This window comes from Engystomops pustulosus, chromosome 4 (assembly GCF_040894005.1).
Source record: "Engystomops pustulosus chromosome 4, aEngPut4.maternal, whole genome shotgun sequence".
In the NCBI taxonomy this organism is placed as follows: Eukaryota; Metazoa; Chordata; class Amphibia; order Anura; family Leptodactylidae; genus Engystomops; species Engystomops pustulosus.
In genome coordinates, this window is record NC_092414.1 from 102,617,022 (window position 1) to 102,639,696 (window position 22,675).

The window sequence follows — 22,675 nt, forward strand, 5'->3', positions numbered from 1 at the left end:
ATACTAAGAATTTTCAACTGTGAGATATGCTAAAGTGAATTAATTTGGATTTAAAATGCAAATGAATCTGGCAGGCGATTACAGATATATGGGTGTGAAAGGTTTAGAATGCTTTTCATTTACAGAATGTTTAGAAGTTATTAGCTGTTGTGTGCAGTGGCCAAATGATGCAATTGTTTTATTTACATGCTGCTAACCCATACACGTTTGCTTTGCTGCAAAATAACCCCACTAGCCTCCATTGAAACCTACTTAACGACTCTTTCAATAGGTAATATTTATGTTGAAGATTTGCATTTTCTTTTGTTACTCATTAGAGATTGTACAGAATTTTCTGTCATTTGATTTACTGAAAGAAATTTAAAAAGAAATGAAAGGTGATTTAATATCTTAGCTCGGTCTCATCTCCACAGCTCGGGGATCCAGCAAAACTCATTCTGAACAGCTTATTAGTTCTAACTATATCGCATGCATAATAAAACTGCTCATTTGCTCATTAATATTAAAATTATCATATTCCGAGCCATGGGCATTAAGATCAATCAAATCCTTGGATTTCAGGTCAGATGCTAGATCTGCTTATGCTTTTTTTTTCTTCTTTTTTTTTTTTTTTTTTTTTAAGAATTCTGCTCTTAAAGCAAGCCAGAAGCCTGCCTTTGTGCAAATAAAAAGAAATCTTTATCAAAATTACTTTGTTTTATATGCTGGAAATAAGAATTAGGTCATTACTGAATTGACTTGATGGTACACTGTAGAAGAATCCGAATAAAAAATATGTCAGATTAACAGTCGCCTTCCTCAAGCAACATTTCAGTTGTATTTAACCCCTTCGCCATATAACATTTATTAAGATTGATGCTTCTTCTCACAAATAAGGTTAATACTGTACACTAATTTACCATCATCATCAGCTGTCATCCTATGTACACTGATGCTAAGGTGGGAGTTTGGCGTTTTTATGTTTTTCATCTCAACCCAGTAAAATGTTTTTACAAAATTTTTGCTAGGTCTATCCAATAAGTAGCACACTCTATAAGAGGTTAAAAGCTGGAAAACGCTTACATTTTAGTGATAGAAAGAAATGTGCATTTCATTGTACATGTTAATGGATAGAATGAAGGTGTGGGTATATTAATATGATAAAGTCTTTATGGCTCACCAGTAGTCAGAAAACATTAAACTGTAACTAGAAAATGGCATCTAATAACACTGAATAAACAAACTCTGTCATTTCATTATTGTGGGATGAAAAGAATGACTTTGAGCTTATTTGCATAAAGCTTTGTGCAAAATTAACACTTGTCACTGTAGCCTTTTTAGCATGTTAATACCTCGAGCAGGACTGGTTCCTTTGGACATTTCATCTGTCCCCAAGTGCTTGATCAGGGACAGAGCTGAGCTGACCTAATTGTTCTGGCATTTTCAAAGATACTGTAATTTGTACAGATATTGCAATTTAGACCAGCTCAGTGAAAGGAAGGTTCTGACATAGCTATTATTAAAATAGCTTGAAAGGTTCATGGAACAGAGTTCACTTTTTTTTTTAGGTCTGTTCATGCTGTAACAAAACTGAAATGTCTATTTTTAATTTCATGTCATCTCAATGAACACCTATCTGTCGACTATTTCACTTATGGGCTTTCTCTTCGCATATATCTTATTTAGAATGCTGTACGTCACAATCTCAGCCTGCACAAATGTTTTGTGCGAGTGGAAAACGTAAAAGGGGCAGTGTGGACAGTAGATGAAGCAGAATATCAGAAAAGAAGGTCACAAAAGATCACTGGGTATGTTTCTTTTATACTTGGTATGTGATGAATGCTATTCCACAGTGTTATATTAGTGTGGGGTGTCACGTGTATAATGTGCGTAATGTTAACAACGGTCGTGACCTGACGGGTTACTGATAATAGACTGCAGTCAATGATGTAAGTGTTTCTAAATATTTCATTGTATTTTATTTTTAAAATCTCATAAAATAAAAGTAATATCTGCTTTTGAATATTTTTTTGCATGTACACGAACCTTTATAAAAATGTAGGAGTAGATCTTTTGTCTAGTAGCCTATGATGCATATTATTTCTATCAGCTGAGTGGTTTTTTTTGCATTTATTCTAAATCCAAATACAGTTTACAAAAGCAAGGGGCTGACATCTTTTTATTCAGATGAACAGTCTAAAGATATTCAGAACTATTCTTTTTCTATTTACCTAAAATATCTTAAGTATTACTGCTAAAGTCCAGTCCATAGAACATGCAGCAGAACCTAGCATGGAGCCAAGCGAGCAACATTTCAGCAACGTGTTAAGCATGTCCACATCTTTGTTTAGCTTCCAGCTACTAATTCCAGTCATGTTCTAAGAAGAAGGTGAATAGTGGTTAATCAATAAGAAAAAGTTGGAGAATTCTCACTTTTAATGCACCCCAACTGCATGTTTAATGCAGTTGTGGTGCTTTGTCAAACTAACATGGCTTTTTCTATAGTTATCTGGTTTTATGCTGTAACAACATTTTATGCATGTTCAACCCCCATGAGCATCCCATAAACTATGAATAGAGCACTTCATAAGGATTACCTATTTTGTTTTTAAAAATGTGAAGATGTCAAGAATACTATTACTAGAGAAAAACAACTTGTGCATCTTTTTCACACTTACAACCATAAAGGGTTACGTGAGCTGGTTCTTCTAAACATTGTAAAAGTTCAGCTTAATGTCCATATGTCTTGTAGTAAATGTACAGTAAAAAGCTATTTCTATTCACCAATGTATCACTTTATTAAGTGCCATATTCTCTTTTCCATAGCTTAGTCAAGGGCCTTATGACTTGTGAGTTGTCTGCAGACATTAACTAATACAGCAAGCATATCATTTTACACATATGTTAAATCTATATACACCTCATATAGGCAGGGCAAAACACATAGCTATAAGTGAATACCTCTTTACATTGATTTACCTACCCTATAACAAATGTACTTTTCACGTAGAAAGATATTCACAGTTTGCTGTCACATGGTTACATCAATTAGTCTCGATATTGATGTAACAAGTAAAAAGTTAAAAACGTAGCAGTAAAATCTTGATCAAAGCTTTTGGTCACCTTATGAGCACAAACAGAACAGATTATATATATTTATGTAAAAGATTTCTATCAAAGATGATACAGAGCACGTAGTGCTTATACAAGTTCTAAAAACATTTGCAGAATATTAATAAAAAGGGTTAATGTCTCCTGTATTGCCATTTACTACATATATCACATTTATTGTATTGTAATCTATACTTATGGGTTTTTTTTGCAGTAGTCCAACACTAGTAAAAAACATACCTACCAGCCTTGGCTATGGAGCAGCTCTTAATGCAAGTTTACAGGTAAAGATCATACGTTTGACTTCCATGTATTTGTTTTATTGAATGTCTGTGCAGTGTTCTTCAGTGCTTTCACTTGATACAGTTGTGTAGCTTAGAAAGAGGAATCCACTCTGTCTCTAAAGCTTATTGCTTTTGATGTGAAGTGGCAAGAAGGACACCCTGTGGCAAGTCCTGGAACACTCAGATTTCCACAAAGTAAATGATGGCTCATAGAACTCTTTCTTTGTGAATATAACAATCTAGTTGGGGCAGTGTACCATTTATGGATTATACATAAATAATTTGTAGTAATGGAGACATATTAAAGATGTCTACAATGTAAAGAGTCCGGCTTACAATGATATTGTCAGCAAGCTGTATAACAGAATGCATAAGTGATCTAAACTACACAGAAGAGAGATATCTGTAATTATATTCTCTATAATAATAATCTTTATTTATATAACGCCATCAAATTCCGTAGCACTTTACAGATTCTGGGGAACATATACAAATAAAATAAGACTTTACAGAGTAACAGTCATGTAAAACAATAGCAGTGAGGGCCCTGCTCGCAAGAGTTTACAGTCTCTGAGAATGAGGTACAAGAGCTTGTATAATGATCCAGCCATTTTAATAAGGGAATGGAATAAAAATAATTTAATAAATAAAAAATGCTGCTGCTTGAACCAGCCATCAGCCACCAGCTTACATATAAAGTCCAAAGTCAGTGGGACTGCAGAGAATCATGTTCCAAATAACAGACAGGGGGATTACCCAGAATTGGTTAATAAAGAGTTAAAGTGGCACGCTGTTAGCGAGTATCATAGGCCCGCCGTAATAGAACGTTTGACTCATTGGGGGTTGGGTATAAGGGCTTATTCACATGGCCGTCTGCGGGGACGTACATGCAGCCGCAAATTTGCGGCCGCATGTACGTCCCCATAGACGGCAATAGCGGCGCAGCGCAGATACTGCAGATACTGCAGATCCGGCCCGCACACCGCAAAAATATAGAGCATGCTCTATCATTTGGCGTGTGTGCGGCCGTGCACCGCTATTCTCTATGGAGGGAAGAGGAGTCACCTCCTCCTCCTCTCCAGCACACGGCGGGCATACCGCGTGTGAATGGACCCTTAGTCTGACAGACCAGGGTAGGGCATTCCAGAGAATTGGTGCAGCTCTGGAAAAGTCCTGGAGACGTGTGTGGAAAGTTCAAATTAAGGAAGAGAATAATCTAAAATCACTAGCAGATTGAAGACCACGGGTTGGATGGGTTCCCTATCTGCCAGTCTATTACAGGAAACCAACATTGTTATAATTACTTGTATTATCCTCGTGGTCAATGTTTACATTACATGTATGTTAACACTTTCTGTTTGTGTCAAAATGTCTTTGTAAAAAAAACTTTTACATTGACATTAATGTGAATAAATCTACAAAATTTATAAGGAACCTTATAACTATAGATTTTTTTCCTCTATAGTTTTTCCCCTTTTTTTTTTTTTTTTAGAAATGTACAAAATTTATTAATATCAACATTATACAAACAAAGAGAAAAAAAAAAGTTAATGAGCATCTTAACAAAAGTGCAATTCTTACATAAACACATGAAGCATAATACAATATTAACATTTACATTATTTAATACGGAATATATCTCCCGTACTTAACATTACTAATGTACCACGAAAAGATCGATTTAGGGGTTCTAGTTTTAAACACACACAACATTTTCTTATTAAATTGAATCGAAAACCCTGAAAACGATAAAAGGGTTCAGTTTGCACTTTTGCCACCCTCCTCCCCCATCACCTCCCTCCTCAACCAATATCAGCAATAGTTGTCAGGCTACCACAATTATGATGGTTAAGGTTTTGGAAAATCAGAAATTGTGGAATAACATTGATGACTCTATTTTTTCTTTCCTATTAGGCCGCTCTGGCAGAAAGCAGTTTACCTTTGCTGAGTAACACAGGTTTGATAAACAATGCATCCACTGGCTTACTTCAAGCAGTACATGAAGACCTCAATGGCGCACTGGATCACATTGACAGCAATGGAAACAGCAGTCCAGGCTGTTCTCCTCAACCACACATGTAAGTACAACCCAGAAAGTTGCACTTTATTCTACCGGTTCTTAAGTTGTAAAACAGGACAGAGATGCACATTTCTTGGATCTGTCCATATGAAAATAAAGCCTCATAATGGGCATCATAAAGAGGTTGTCCAGTTTATTACACTTTTTGAATCCATGGAAATAGGTTAAAATAAAAAAGAATGCAGACTTGTCTGTTTCTCTAGGCATATAGAGCTGCATCTTTGTCTGTTTTCCTATTCTCTGCTTCCAAACAAATGGTTTGTGAGCAAGGCAGCCAATTGGTGGCACCATCTGTCATGGACATTACTGACATGGATTCTGTGTGATGGGAGCCATGATGACAATAATGTAGCGGATGACTTCTTTGGTCATTGATTGTCTACAATGGCCACATGCCATATGGTTGTGAACAAGGACCAGGCAGACAGCTCTTGGACCCTCAGGGAATAGACAGGTAAGTATAAATTATTTTTTATTTTAGCTGTTTATTCAAAGTGAAAGTACAATACCTTTAACTTCCAGATGAGTATCAAAATATCAGGCTTTCTGTTTAATTTCACTAGAAAGCTAGCGTCATAAAACATACATCCCGGCTATGTTCTGTGTTACACGGATAGCCTTGCTGCCTCTTTGTAAAATGATCTTACTTGAAAGGCTAAAAGCCAACTTTTGTTTACATTAATTGTATATTTAACTAACCAATATAGATTATCAGAGAAAAAAATACATTTGAATCATAAAAGCTATGTTCTATTGGTTACAGGGAAATGCCGGAAAGTCAAATAGAATTTATTGCTTTTCACATTAATTGGTCCATGCGACTGTTTGCCATTGCTCAATAATCATGTCAGAAACCATTTTATTGGCACCATCCAGTATTAACCAATGCATATAAATATGACTACCTGAATTTGTAATCCATGGGTAATACTAGATGAACTTCTTTTGGCCTAGTGCTGCAGGCACAGTACTCTTCTTCTACTCTTTAAAAAGGTCAAACTTCTATATTTGTGTGGTATTGGAGAAAGGCAAGATCAAGAAAAATTATTTGTATTACGTTAGTAATTTTAACTTTATGCCAGAGTAAGAGACCAACTCATTCTGAGTGCTTGCAGGATTTTTTGGGACCTAACCTAGACTTTCAGAAACTGAATTCAGCTTCTCCATTTATTTCAGTCATTCTAGGCTTGGTCTGGTAAACTCTTCAAGGGTACAGAGCAAGTTTGTCGAACCAATCTTACATGTGGGTAACAGGCTTTAGGCATGGCTCTATCAGGGCATATAGAGGGGAGGATGCTGTGAGCCATTTTACAAACCAGCGGTGAACTTCTTAAAATAATGCATCTTACTCTAGGTGAGCCAAGCCACTAGCTTATGTTCAAGTTGTACAAAGTTTACAATATAGCTAAAATAACACTAGTGTGTATGGGATCAATAAAATAATGTTTTTACACAGCAACTCCTATTGGGGATGTAGCCCACTAATTTACCTGCTAGCTTACCTACAACAATCTGCCATACCATATAAAGGACTGCGACATTGGTAAATTCCATTATTCTTCTTCATCATAGAAGCAGAAATACAATATTTATGGCATTGTTGGGTCAGTGACATGACAGTGCAGGTCCTCCATTGACTAATTTGGGGGTCTATCAGGTTTCCATCATGAATGCCATAGCATGCTGAAACCTTTTTTTCATACCAGTTATGACTAGATGTCTAATAGAACCTCCAACCCAGATGTGGACACGGGCATAATGTGTGGTAGTGATACTGCAGTATGGAGTGTTGTATATTAGTACATGTGACTGCAGGTACAGAATAAATATAGCAAAGATTAGCATGTGCACTATCCTAACTGGAACAATCACAGAGCCATTTACAGCCAGAAACGGAAGCAGATCCAGCAAATAAACAATCAAAGGTGCATGGCAGTGAGCAGTGTATCAAACCAGAGCATAGAGGAAGTGCAGCACTCACCGAAACATGTTGGTTGAATAAACTTCATTAGCCAATGCAGTGCTACAGGGAGGTGCAAGCATCAGCGATGGGCCATTAAATGCCATATAGCCGGTACAGTACAAAACATGGCCTTAAGTGGCCACATCATTATACACCATTAGTGCAATATTTTCTAAATATTAAATATGTTTTATTGGACAAATATACATTGAACCTTGAGATATAATAAACTGATAAATAGTATAATATCTCTAATTTCAGGTTAACTATAGATATGAGTTGCTATATAATAAACAATATATATAATAAACTCTATCCCTTCAGCTATTTTAGTCTGAAATGAAAACACTAGAATGCACCATGTTTTGTAAACTCTATTTACTGTACTTTACAAATCATATACAGAATCACATCAGATTTTTTAGAACCCTATTTGCAGGATATCTACATTTGATCCTAGAGAGACACTTTATATTTATTAGCATCCCACTGCTATTACTGCGAGGGATGCAAAAGCTGAAAATCCTCCTTATTGAGCCAATATCCATAAAAGTAGCCGGAATGTACATAGTCATTATCTGACTGATTATGATCTTCAAACCAGCTCTGAACTTGCACTAAATTAAGTGCATTGGCCTTTTATTAAAACCATAAAATACAACTTTAACTATTAACCACGGTTTACATAGAGCCTGGAAAAGTGTAACTTTTTCCCTGTCTTATAAATCAGCATAATTACATATTCAACTTTAATTACTGGTGTGTCTGTATTGGCAAGGTTTATATGTTATATTTTATGCAGAACTACGATTCCTATTAATATTTAGCAGCTAACTATATCATTAATTACTCTAAAATCTTTCCCCTACCATCTTTTTAATGGAGCAGAGAGAGTGGAATTATTAAAAATTGATGCATTGTGGATTTCAGAAATGTGTATGAAGCGTTGGAAATGCCTGGCCTTAATCAGTGATGTCAAATGTGGTACTTTCCTGTTTACTAAATTGTGCAACGCGGACCTCGGAGATATTGTTTTAAGATTTCATCCTAATAATGAGGTGATGTAAGATTACAGCCTGTGTCTAACTCTGGATACCATCTGGATATATAAAGCTATTGAACACTATTTGTATTTGCATGTTTAGATTATATTCTAAATTATACATAATATATTTTTATTGAACACCTTTTGCTCAGTGTTAAATATAGTCCAGAAAAAAAATTTTAAAAAAAATTTGATTAAAATATTTTTGCACAGTAAAATTTACTGCTTTAAGCAAACAAAGGAAACTTAATCTATAGTTTCAAAAATATAAAAACTTTGACCTGCTATTAGGACATCAGGAATTGTAAAACACAGAATGCCTGTTGAAATTGTAACAACTATGAAGTTTTCCAATATGGATGCTAGATCCCGATCCCTGTGACAGTGGCTATAGAGCTGTGAAAGCCGTATGCAGGTCTATGCATTTTATGGCTCCTTTATAATAATATATAGATATATAACTTGAACTCCAGAGTCCAGACTATCCTGGTATAAAAAGCCACTGGTTTATTGATTTGTTGATCATTCAGCAATTTTGCAGCCAAAACTAAATAGTTAAGAAAAAAAAAATAGTTAATTTTTCACTGGGGATCTAGGCAGTTACTGGGCATCTGACTGCTGGGACCCTCAATGATTGAAAGAATGGAGAACCAAAAATTTCAGTATACCGTGTAAATGAAGTGCCATGGTATGTACATGTCTGTAACTGCATTCATCTCTATGAAGATGCCAGGCAGATGTTTTTGGGCAACCCCATGGAAATGAACACTGTTCACATACTCTCTCCAGCTCTCCATTCTCTTAATCACTGGGGTTTCCAGAGGATAGACCCATAGCAAACTGGCATTGTTCACAGAATATAGGATAAGTTTCTTCCACAGAACAATCCCTTCAAGTGCTTTGTCTTTAATTTATAACAAGATTTAAATGGTGTAAGGGATGTGTATGCGATGACATGTAAGGGGTCTCTAGGCAATTAAACTTGCCAGGCTTCGGGGGTTGCAATTAAAATGTATAGGAAGATTGGATTTATTTTCCTATTATAAATCTGCTTAAGGCATTACACTAGCCATATACAAACAATAAAGTAATATATATATATATATATATATATATATATATATATATATATATATATATATATCCCATTACAAGTCTAGCAATGTGGTTCCTGTGATTTTCTATAGATAACCCATAGGGAAATATCTCTTCTATCACATAACCAAGTCCCATTGGCTAATATTACTCAAGAATTCATGATAATGAAAAGGATCTACAATCCATTGTATGATCATGCATTTAACCTTTGCTATCGTAATGTAAGTCAATCTCTATAATTCACTTCTTATTACATTTCATAGTTTCATAGTTTATACGGTTGAAAAAAGACACTTGTCCATCAAGTTCAACCAAGGAAGGGAAGGGATTGGATGAGGAAGGGATTTAGGGGAGACAATCCTATATAACATAACCATCAATGTTATTTAGGTGTAAAAAGGCATCTAGACCCTTCTTGAAGCTCTCTGCTGTCCCTGCTGTGACCAGCGCCTGAGGCAGGCTATTCCACAGATTGACAGTTCTCATAGTAAAAAAGCCCTGTCGCTTCTGGTGATTAAACCTTGTTTTCTCCAAACGGAGACAGTGCCCCCTCGTCTTTTGATTTGATCTAATCTGAAACAACTTACCACCATATTTTTTGTATGGACCATTCATATATTTAAATAAATTAATCATGTCCCCTCGTAGTCGTCTCTTTTCCAGACTAAATAAATCTAGTTGTTTTAATCTTTCCTCATAACTAAGACCCTCCATACCCCTTATCATTTTTGTGGCTCTACGTTGAACCCTCTCCAGCTCCAGGGCATCCTTTTTATGGACCGGTGCCCAGAACTGAACAGCATATTCCAGGTGTGGCCGAACCAATGCTTTGTATAGTGGTAATATTACATCCCTATCACGAGAGTCCATTCCACTTTTGATACATGACAAGATCCTACTAGCTTTAGAGGCAGCTGATTGACATTGCATGCTGTTATTCAATTTATGATCTAGTTTGTCATTTGCACATGACAAACTAGATACATTGGGTATTACACCTCGTTGTAGACCATTAAATCCTTAAAATTAAAGATTTGTCTTATGAAGGTGTCTTTACATGTGTTAAATATTACAAAAGAAGTAATAAAACCTGGAGTAGAAGGAAGACAGACATAAGCTCTTTAAAGCGTTTCACTCTACAACAAGAAGAGTGATCAATTCCAAGAAAGGTTCTTGTTTCTTGAGCATTAGACTATGAACCATGCATTGGCTTGCTCGAGGCATCCAACTCAATGTTATTTTTCACTTTTAAGAGTTCTCATGGGCATGTTAATGCTTTTTTTGTGTATGACTTACTAAACAATAAAAATTTAAAGAGCAAACAAGGGTTAAGACTAGAGATGAGCGAGCACTAAAATGCTCGGGTGCTCGTTACTCGAGCCGAACATTTCCAGATGCTCGAGTGCTCGTTTCGAGTAACGAGCCCCATTGAAATCAATGGGAGACCCGAGCATTTTTCAGTAAAATTATAAACTTAACGAGCACAGTGAAAGAACACAGTGCAGAACAGATTGCAGATGTTCGGGAACATCTGCAATCTGTTCCGGAGACACGCGTGCAGAACGGTGTTCTCCGCAATAGTATTTGAAGAACAATATGTGTAGAGAACAACTTGCAGATGTTGCCAAACATCTGTAATGTGTTCTTCACACATATTGTTCTTCAAATACTATTGCGGAGAACACCGTTCTGCACGCGTGTCTCCGGAACAGATTGCAGATGTTCCCGAACATCTGCAATCTGTTCTGCACTGTGTTCTTTCACTGTTTTCTTCAATTAAACAATTAAATTAAATGTTTTAATTGTATCTTTTTACTATTCTTCACTTTTTTTTAAAAAATTAAATGCTCGTTATCGAGCAGGGCAAATACTCGTCTGAGCAACGAGCCGGTCCGAGTATGCTAATACTCGACCGAGCATCAAGCTCGGACGAGTATACTCGCTCATCACTAGTTAAGACTATATGTATTTAAAACTAGCATTTTTTTCCCAAATGGCTTAGACGAATGCTTTATGTAAAGCATGTGTACTCATTTCTAATGCATGAACTGCATGACAAGTATTCTGCAACTGTATGTGCTGAAGAAGAGAAATGTAGAAATGGTGTCAAAAATTTCTTAATCCATATATCGAAGCATGAAAACCAAATCTTAACTTGTTTAACTATCAATCTTTCTTATTACATCTTAGAATACATTATGTTAGGAGTTTATATTTTATTTTGGCTAAATAATTACTTCAAACCACAATTTCAAGAAAAACTCAGCAAAAAACCCGGAGTTAAACTGTTTTTGGGAAAAAAGATACTAATGGTGGGACATCTACCATCAGTTTGACAGATGGTATATGTGCAGAACTTACATGTCCCCTCTCTTATGAAGGCCCTGGAACTGTTCTTAGTAAGTGCTGCAACAGCATGATTAGCTGCAAAAAGAGTTAGAAAAAACAAACTAACAAGTTTGAAACAAACAAGCTTATATGAAGTACAGGTATCGATGGGGGAGTGGGGTTGGACTGAGGATCCATATGCCGTTGGCATGCCAGCATTTGGATCCCTAGTCCTATCCCCCCCACCTCCCATTGATACCTGTAGTTGATGTAAGCTTGTTTGTTTTTTCTGTACTGGTGTTCAGGATAATTATAGTATAGCTTTTTAGTAATTCTAAGAGGGATGTAGTAATGTTTAAAAGCAATTGTACATACAGAATTTATATACATGTGTATCCGGGATAGTAGTAGTGGGGCATAGTAGCCATTTCCTTATCTATATATGTATTTTATTGCATTTTAATATTCACTAATAAAAATTCTATTTTTTATTCAACTTTTTGTTTCACAATATGCATTCCCTCTGGTGGTAGATGTCCTGTAATGTCAAGGTTATAGTAAATAAGACCCTGAGCACTTTTAACTTTTTACTAATGGGACAGTTTAGGTTTAACTGGAACTGAGAGTAAAATGACACATTTGTTTCCAAAGTTATACTACAAATATTGTACCAGGGTGATATCTAGGGAGTATCTAATGATTAAACTCTGGCTATTGAAGTGGCTTTTCGAGTGCTTAGCTATCTGTCCCATATATCTGAAATATAGAGCAAGCACTGCTCGGTTGAAGTGAGACACAAAACCCCCATTTCTGTAATCAAATGGGGTTTCTCTTGTGGGATGTACAGCAGCCATTCTTTTCAAATCTTTTACACCCACTGTTCCCAAAATAGCCCATTAAAAAAAGTGAGTATATCACAGAGTCGAAAGGGGCTGTACAATCATGCATCTTATCTCTAGGGATAATCTAAAAACAGATTGTATTATTTAGTATACAATTTTGCATGGTTCTACATTTTTTAAAAAGCATTTGAAACTGTCACAAAACACATTAAGGCAGACATGAAAGTATGAAAGCTGCTTGGTTGCATGCTTATATTTGCTTGTAAGCACTAGGCTTGTTGGCTTGGAAAGACGTCTTGTATGTATAATCATGTAAACTATTGTCTCTTGAGCCTATACATCTGTTAGTGTAGACAGGTAGTGCTGTATATCCATATATTTAGCAGACAGACGATAATGGCTGTGGCAGCATTCAAACTATACAGTGGGGACCAGATCGTGTCATTACACTACACTTTCAACAATTTAAAAGCAGTTGAGTAGTCATCTCTCCTGATGACATGTGACAAGGCAGAAACCGCTCAATGCGTATATCACTCTTAGTATCTTATGTAGTTCAGCATTGAGTAAATGCAGTTTTACCAGGGGAGGAAGTGATCAATTTATGGGAAATGCAGTACTAAATTGTAGAATATGAGGCCAGGAGCACATGTGAGGGAGTAGAAAACAAGGAATAGTTCCTGTTCTCTATATGTCACACTCAATGTAATACGTCTTAATTCATTTTACCTTCTCTTTTATATTGTGTCTTTTCAGTTACTGCCCACTGCTGTCTGCTCCTGACAGCTTAACTACAGACTTACATTTGACAATAATAGTTGTTTGCAGCATACTAGTTTTTGTCTTTTTGAGGAGTCAGACAGTTTAGGGCTCTTGGTATGAATTTCTTATTGTCAAAGGAATCAATTTGAAATGAAAAGTTAGCCTGTTTTTTGTTATTTTTCCTATATTTATAACATTTTCTGTGGCAAACAAAATTGACATAAAAATGGGGAGATGTCGAGCATGCAGAAACTGCTACAGGTAGTGAGGAAGACCTTGCCTAACACTTCTTATTAAATAAAGCACAACTAAAAGGAACTAATGAATTAAAGAGACTCAAGCAATTTGTAAATCAATTGCTATATATTTATATTAGCAATGTAAAGCTCTAGTAGTGAATAGCATGAATAGAGTGAAGATGACCAATCACCTTCCCTTTTGAAAAATACTTTTACATACAAATATGATGATTGCTTTTCCTCTTATAGACAGAACCATCTGAGAGTATATTACTTAGTTCCAAGTAAAGTACTGCTTTTTTTGGAATGGGAACACATTGCAGACATCCAGCTGTATTTCTGACTGCAGCAGAGCAGATTTAGGTTGAGTTCCCCCTTTTCAGCATTTTTTATTTGTGTAAATAAAGAGTTCTTTCATGAACCTTTTACAAAAGAAGTTGGTGACCCTGGCTGGATCATATTCATATGCTCTAAAAAGCACTTGGGTAGGGATTTATCATGGTACCAAAGCATTGATTTAGGTTATATTAGAATAAACCATTTTTTTTGTACTATGCCTGTATGAAAGTTTTTACTCGCAAAGGAACAAAAGGGAGCTGATAGAAACAGATGAGAAGAAGAGGACCATGATTTGTAAAGTTCTATTAAATATGAAGGCAATATATAAATAAAAATCAACTATTTATTTAGACACTGAAAAAAATGTGTTTAATCCGGACAATGTTCCAGAGCTCTGGTGATCCATGTGCATCACTTGTGGGTTCTTTTAAGTTTTCTGGAGCGATTGTTTGTCATTCAAATAAGAAAAAAATCATTCAGGGAGATTTATCAGAAGTGTCTGATATCAGAACTTTTCTAGTTGCCCTTAACAACCAATCAGAGTTCAGCTTTAATTTTCCCACAACAGTTTATAAAATTAAAGCTGAGCTCTGATAGTTTTTGTTGGCAAATAGAACAGTTTTACCTCAGACACTTCTGATAAATCTCCCCCATTGACCTCAACAATAAGACCAGTGGCAGGCGACCGTGGACAGTTAATGAAAAACCACCCACTGGCTGGTTTTAAACAGACCAATCACAGTGCAGAGGATGTGACTCACGATGATATATAAAACTTGGATTTCCTACTTCACAAAACAGCAGCGCTAGACTGTAATCATGATAACAGCTTTGAGTTGCAGTGGAGACAAAACAACTAGTTTGTAGTTAAAGTATTCAAAGTAAAAATTGTCATACATAGGTGCATGACTACATATGGAAAATTCTGATCATAATAGGAGACTTGTAATACTGGGTCGTAAAGTACTGCATGTAGAATAACTGCTTTCAACTGAATAGATTTTCAGTCGGTAATAATATTGATGTTTTAAACTCTTGAGCAGGGCAGGCCAACACTGTGCTGCTGTATTAGGTATAATACTCATTTCCATGCTTCTATTTAGGAGCGCATCTTTAAGAAGAGTTGCCAGCACAATCTTGTTTCCTTATTTTCTCCTGCTGACAATAATTTATTTTTTTACTTAAAGTGTAATGGGATTTTTTTTTAAGTTACCCTATTAGATGGCACAGATATTCTTGCTTTTTTAATTGCTTTACTTGTCTGATTTTACACTTTTGTTTAGAACCTTTAGATTGGTAGCTTCTGCTGATTGAAATTTTTATTCTTCTTTCAACATTGTTTGACATTTGTCCATCCTAACACTTTCATTTTTATCCTATTGAGAAAAAGATGAAGTATTATGAGACTTAGATAAGCTGGTTGTGTAAGATAATACTTTCTATTGCCAACACTGTGATTGCTTTGAATTGCTTTCCATTGCTCATAAGGCTATTCCTCCCATATTGTTATGTGAAAGCAATAAAATAGTAGTACAATATGTAAGTGTGGAAACAATGTAGTCCCTTAAACTTAACCACTTTTGAAGTGATGATCCTAAATTTCATATTTTATTACTACTCCTTCATTATTGAAGAATTTTGGAAATATATCAAGTCAAAATTGTTTATTAGCTATGTAGTAGATTTTAATATGCTGCATGTAAAAGGTCCCAACACAAACAAAGTATAGTTTCTTTATGAGAAACATGGATTTATGCACACTGTATACGACAATTTTTTGAAATACATATGGGGCATTGTCTTTTTTGTACTTTCATTATATTATGTATTGTGAATAGAGCTTTCTCCTTTCTAAGATACAGCATCTATCTATGTTAGTAATACATTCCCCTCAAGGAGATTGCTTTTGAATGCCACCTTTTCAGATACATCCCAGTACATATTCTGATATCTAACCAGTATTATTCCTACAAAGGTATAATTTATAGGAATAATACTGTCTTTACTATGTTTCTTGTTTATCTCTTCTATCTGTTGTACTAATCTTCTCATCTAACGTAAGTGAACAGTTAGGGTATTTATGGATGCACATTTCTAATTAATCAGCCTATATATATTGCAACTTTTCTGAATGCACTTTCCATCATGCGCCATTTAGGCCTATTTGCATACTGCAATGGAATATGGCAACATACATTTTTACAGGAGAAATCAGCTTACACATGAATAGAAGTTTAAGACATGGTAACAGTGCAGTTTCCACCTTTCTGCCATATTATAATTATTATCCTCTGGGAGGTCAGGTGCGCTAGAAGTGTGTTTTTAGAACAGAACATGCACTTTATTCAGGTATTAGGTGAATTTTCAGGCTTATTTCTAATAGTAAAACCCTTGATTATTGTAGATACATGTTGGCACTGTATGTTTGTACCATGTTTGTTTCTGTATTTTTCTGTTACATGACCATAGGACTCTTCTTAGAGCATAGATTACTGAAGCATAAATATCTCCTATTAAGTAAACAGACCCTTACCTTGCTGCATTTTATAATTGTATTTAAAGTACGCTTCATCTTTTTCCAACATTATAAAATATTTAGGGAAGTCATCCATTACACATCTCTTCTTACATACTTTACTATGTGTTCTCTAAAGTCTCAGTACAAACAACCTCAAAATTCCATGCATTGTCTGATAGAGTCATTCCAATTTTCTTTTCTGTCTTTGACTTTCACTGTTTCTTACCTTTCTTAGTTTGGGTCATAGCTATTGCTGTATCTTTTCCTTTTACATTGTTCCAGTCCCCTGTTGTTGCACTTTCAGATCATTCAAGTTCCTTGTAACTCCTCTTGACAAAAGGATCATTCCAGTCCCCTGTCATTCCACTTTGAGATTGTTCCAGTGCCTTCAACGGTGAGCCTATTATGCTTTAATGTGATTATGGGGTAGGAGGGAATTAATAATGGTGCCAAATTAATTGAGACTTTTTGCATGTGTGGAAAATAAGATTTTGTTTGAGCTGTATAGTAATTATAATTACTTAAAGACTGCAAACCAATACATACATATGTTTTAAATGTCATGGCTGCTAGTGCAGAATAGATTTTATAAAGTATATCAACTCAGGATTCTTTGATCATATTGTTGCAGTTTATAGCCTATGTCAGTTAAATGTAAAATAATTTGCTTTGTGTATACAGTACTCTTAATTTATTTCTAGCTTATTAATACTCATGTTATGCATCTGTATATTTATATACATTGGGTATGGAAAGTATTCAGACCCCTTTAAATTTTTCACTCTTAGTTTCATTGCAGCCAATTGGTAAGATTAAAAAAGTTCTTTTTTTGCTAATTAATGTACACTCTGCACCCCATGTTGATAGAAAAAAATGGAAATGTAGATATTTTTCCAATCTTATAAAACAAGAAAAACTGAAATATCACATGGTCATAATTATTCAGACCCTTTGCTCAGTATTGAGTAGAAGAACCATTTTGAGCTAGTACAGCCATAAGTCTTTTTAGATATGATGCAGCAAGTTTTTCACACCTGGGTTTTAGGATCCTCTGCCTTTCTTCCCTGCAGATCCACTCCAGTTCCCTCAGGTTGGATGGTGAAAGTTGGTGGACAGACATTTTCAAGTCTCTCCAGCGATGCTCAATTGGGTTTAGGTCAGGGCTCTGGCTGGGCCAGTCATGAATGGTCACAGAGTTTTTCTGAAGCCACTGCTTTGTTATTTCATCTGTGTGCTTAGGGTATTGTCTCATAGGAAGGTAAACCTTCAACTCAGCCTGAGTGCTCTGGGAGAGGTTTTAATCCAGGATATCTCTGTGCTTGGACGCATTTATCTTTCCTTCAATTGCAATCAGTCCCCCTGTCCTTGCAGCTGTTAAACACCCCCACAGCATGATGCTGGCACTGACACATATTTCACTGTTGGGATTGTATTTGGTAGCTGCCTGGTTTTCTCCACACATACTGCTTAGAATTACCATCAAATAGTTTAACCTTTGTCGCATCAGACCAGAGAATGATATTTCTCATAATTGGAGAGGCTTCCAATGGTACACTCTACCATAAAGCTCTGACTGGTGGACAGCTGCAGTGAACTTTCTCCCATCTCCGTTCTGCATCTCTTAAGCTTAGCCACAGTGGTCTTGGGGTTCTTCTTTACCTTTCTCTCCAAAGCTCTTCTCCCATGATTGCTTAGTTTGACTGAATAGCCAGGTTGAGGAAGAGTTTTGGTTGTCCACTGTACTCTCAGGAACCTTGAGTGCTGCAGAAATTATTTTGTAACCTAGTCCAGATCTGTGATTCTCATGTGCTCTGACATGCAGTGTGACAGGTAGGTGTCTGCCTTTACTAATAAAGTCTAATCAGTTTAACAGCTGGACTCCATTGAAGGAGTAGAACCATCTTAAGGAGGATCAGAAGGAAATGGACAGCACGTGCATTAAATTTGAGTGTCACAGCAAAAGATCTAAATACTTATGACCATCTTATATTTCAGTTTTTATTGTTTAATAAATTAGCGAAAATATCTGCATATGCATGTTTTTTTGTCAAGTTTGGGTGAAGAGTGTACGTTACTGAGCGAAAAAAAGAACGTTTCCGATCTTACCAATTGGCTGAAATGAAACAGTGCAAAATTTACAAGGATCTGAATACTTTCCATATCCACTGTACTGTAATGATACCTTAATAAGTCTGGTTCAGCAATTTTAGCTACTTTGGTTGTTCATCTAGAATTCTCTTTTTCCATGGAATGTTATACATTCAATGATTCACACAGATTTTACCACACAGATATTAATCTTGCTAGCATATACTTTCATATAAGATTCTAAAGATAACTCTTAGTTGCATGATGAACCAGTTGAGTTTGTGGCACCCTAAGGTCAGAGGTCAATGGGTTCAAGCATACGATTCAAATGCTGTTCAAGGATAGGAATAAAGTAACAAGTGTATATATTAGAAGATACCTTATAAGGTTTTAGGTCTACAAGTATCTTCAACTGTGATAATTAAAGGATAAATGTTTTATAATTGTAGTTTGTTCTCCTTCCATTTATAATAGGTGAAGCGTATGGCATACACAAAGCATTTACTTTTTGCTCTTTTCTCCTCTGTTAATGTGGTTATTCAACAGAAGAGTTAGGTAAAAAAATGTAAAATAAGCTTATGAATGGGTTTGAAACAAAGTTTCATAGCTTATATTCAAAGGTGATGCATCTGATCCTGTATGAAACACATAATTTTGTGTGGCTTTATAAATCTCTCATCAAAGTTGGAATTCCTGCCAGTAACATCTTTAATAATGCCTGCTAGGAACATAGTTACAGAGTTTATAAAGCTAGTGTTAGGCATTCTTCCATAGACTAGGTATACATGTTGTGTGCACCTGTTCAAGTTATACATTTGCAATAGGCAGTCTATTATGACATCACTGTATGTAAAGATATATGTATAAGGAGTCAACACTTTTTACACATATTTTTATTTAGTAGTTTGCCCTCCTCTTTTTCATGGGCAAAAAATTCACTATTAGGCCATTAGTTTAATATCCTTCTTTTATATAGTAACATTCCAATTTATTGTTTGCAATAAATAGGCAGTAACAAGTGTTTGTAGTTAAACAAAACAGCCACACTAGCCTTCATCTAGTGCCATGTGTCTACAGTTATTGCCACTTTAGAAATTGTTACACAAAAAACTCCAGCCTTACTTTGCATTTATTTCAGATTTTCACATAACTCTATATGTTGCAATTATTTGAAATCTAAACTTTGTGAAATGTTTTCATATTGTAGCCAGATATTTATGAGGTGTAATTTTATACTACATAATGTAGGCCTTCAATCCCGGGATTTGGATAAATACCTTTGCATCTGACATCATGGGAACAACATTTCCTGGATATCCATGTTATGGCTATATTCTTTATTTTTTTTAAATCTAGTAGTAAATCTGACAAACTTTTCATTTTAGAGAGTTTCTGATGTTTTCTTTTTTTGTGCCTAAGGCTAGGTCAGAATTGTCTGAATCCATTTACCTTGTGATCCCTAACAGCTGTCACATCGAAGTAATATTTTAAAAAGTTAACATTGTTTGATTTAAAACACAGTCATACAGGAAAAAGGCATGTGCCTGGGATTATAGAAGTGTGACTATGTGCATTATCATCATGTATTTTCTTAAAAGCTCCTTTGTTTTATATTCTGCTTCCTCTCTATCTTTGGAATGTTTTTTTGCAAGATTATATATTGTCTTCTGGGGTTATTTAAGAATGTATTATATATCATTATTGACTGCTAACCTACATCTTACACCTCTGGACCTAATATACACAGACCATGTAAAAACAATCAAAATCTGTTTAGAATTAATCGCTCCTATAGCTGAAAGTTAAATAAAGCTTGCAAAAAATATATAACTTTTCTACAATTTTTAAGAGAACAAGAGGTTCTTTCTCTCAAAAACCAAAAATACTTATCCCATTTCATATTTTTTATAATCAAATTCTCTTGGATAATCCCACACTTTCATTACACCTATTCAATTTTGTCCTGTTTTATTTATTTTGCCTATGTGCAAGACAAGAGTTGGCTTATTGTCAAAATCAGTTGCTTTGCAAGACATAAAGTTTAATAACTGTAATTTCTTTTACTTTTCTTTTTTAGTCTAATTTAGCAGAAATTTGTTTTCTTACCAGGCTTAATTATGGTCCATTTTAGTAGCTCATTAAAATAATTGAATAAACAAAATTTAAATTCTTTGCTCATACAGTAGAATAGTTTCAAACCATTAAACTTTATACAGTACAATTTTACTATGATTTGTAGATGTATTGATCTTTTAACTGAACATTATGACTAAATGTCTTTTTAAAAAGTCTTTTAATTTTGTTTAGCACATGTTGAAATGTTATACATTACTTAAGCAGAAGATGATTCAGACTTCACTTATCCTATATTGAACCTCTATGATGAAAATATTCACTTCCAGAGACCTTAGGGCCCCGTAGTGCACTGCCCATGTTGTCTCCATAGTATAGGATCTGATAGAATAAGTTCCCATGGTACAGTATGATGTGAACCCAAAAGACCAAAGTAAAGGCCACCCTTTTGAGATGTATATCTCCTATTAACAAGTCTTAAGTCTGCTGGAGGGTTGCTGCTACACCTCTTATTGACATGTTCACTTCTAAAGTCAGCAGTTTATTTACTATTGCATAGGGAATGTCACCTGTTCCAAAATACTTGTGCTGAAGTACAGTTTCCCCAACTTAAGGACACTTAAGGACAGATGACCCCTAGTTACTGATGGACCTCTCTGGCCACTGTGACCTCTGGTGAAGCTCTCTGGATGTTACTTTAGTCCCAGGTTACAACGATCAGTTGTAAGGTGTCTGTAAAGAAGTTTTATTGATAACTCTTGTTCCCATGAGAGGAAAAAGTTTTAAAAATGCAATTGTCACTCGGACAAAAGACATTTTTTTTTTCTGGAGATACAATGATAAAATATACCTGTTTCGACTTACATACAAATTCAACTTAAGAACAAACCTAGAGAACCTATCTTGTACATAACGGGGTTATTGCCTGTATATTTAAATGATCATATTTGAAATCTTTATTGTAATAACATTTTGATCCTATATTTATAGGTTTATATTTATAGGATTAATAGTTATTGATGTTTTAGTAGTTGTTAATAATTTGCCTAATTCTATAGCTTTATGCTGATTATTTATCATTTTACTATTGATGCTTTATAAAGTTAAGCATCATTATCCTTGTAACTATTTCACACTGCTAAGTTGTTTTTACATCTCTTGAAGGCCATGCCTTAATATCAGAGTGATTACCATCTTTAAACAATTCAATTTTACTTCTAGCTCTGTTTCTTGAGCTGTCATTCTAACAATATTTATTCTGCTAGTCGGCTCCATGGGTGGAGATGTCTGTATTCTAAGGGGAGGGTTGCAAGATAGAATTTTGTATCCACAAATGTATTTTATGTATATGTATGTAATAGACATGTACATCTAAGTCAGTGTTTTGACACTTTGCTCTAGATAAAGATGCTGATTTTCTGTATTATTCAGTAGCTCAGGCTGCCACAGTTTTGTTAGACACGAAACCCAGATTGTTAACACTGTGGAATATATAAATATTTATTATCTGCATAGGTACAGTTAAGATCTCTTTAATTTGGATGTCACAAAGAAATCTTAAACACACACAGCGAGAACAAAAACATGCCGGTATATTTTGTAACCTAATGCATAATTAAACTTATATGACAAGTGTTTATATATCTGTAGATTTATATATGTATTTCATAGTTACTTAAGGAGTGTATTTTTATATTTATCATATTTTATACTTAGAAATATAAGCAAAACACAATCCACACAATCCACATTCATTGAGCTCTAAAAAGCTTCATGCCTGAAAACTATCATTTTTCAATATAAAGCACAGGCCTCAAATAAAATAAAACATTTAGAAGGAACCTTTAAGCTTATCTTTAAAGTGTTATTCTTATCTCAACTGTAGACCTGGAATCAATGAAAATAACCCTATCCCTGTTTCACTTA

At 35.1% G+C, this 22,675-nt stretch overlaps 1 protein-coding gene across 13 annotated transcripts in view; it reads left to right on the top strand.

The window, feature by feature from the left end:
• The window catches only part of FOXP2 (forkhead box P2), a 161,226-nt gene that overhangs the window by 131,152 nt on the left and 7,399 nt on the right, over positions 1-22,675 (top strand). For 11 of the 13 annotated variants that reach the window (XM_072146929.1, XM_072146928.1, XM_072146932.1 and 8 more), the window contains 4 exons: positions 1,666-1,787; positions 3,305-3,374; positions 5,289-5,452; positions 16,893-16,982. In XM_072146929.1, the coding sequence (XP_072003030.1) occupies positions 1,666-1,787; positions 3,305-3,374; positions 5,289-5,452; positions 16,893-16,982 (446 nt within the window). The remainder of the gene's footprint in view (positions 1-1,665; positions 1,788-3,304; positions 3,375-5,288; positions 5,453-16,892; positions 16,983-22,675) is intronic. The other 2 variants (XM_072146938.1, XM_072146939.1) reach the window with 1 other exon arrangement.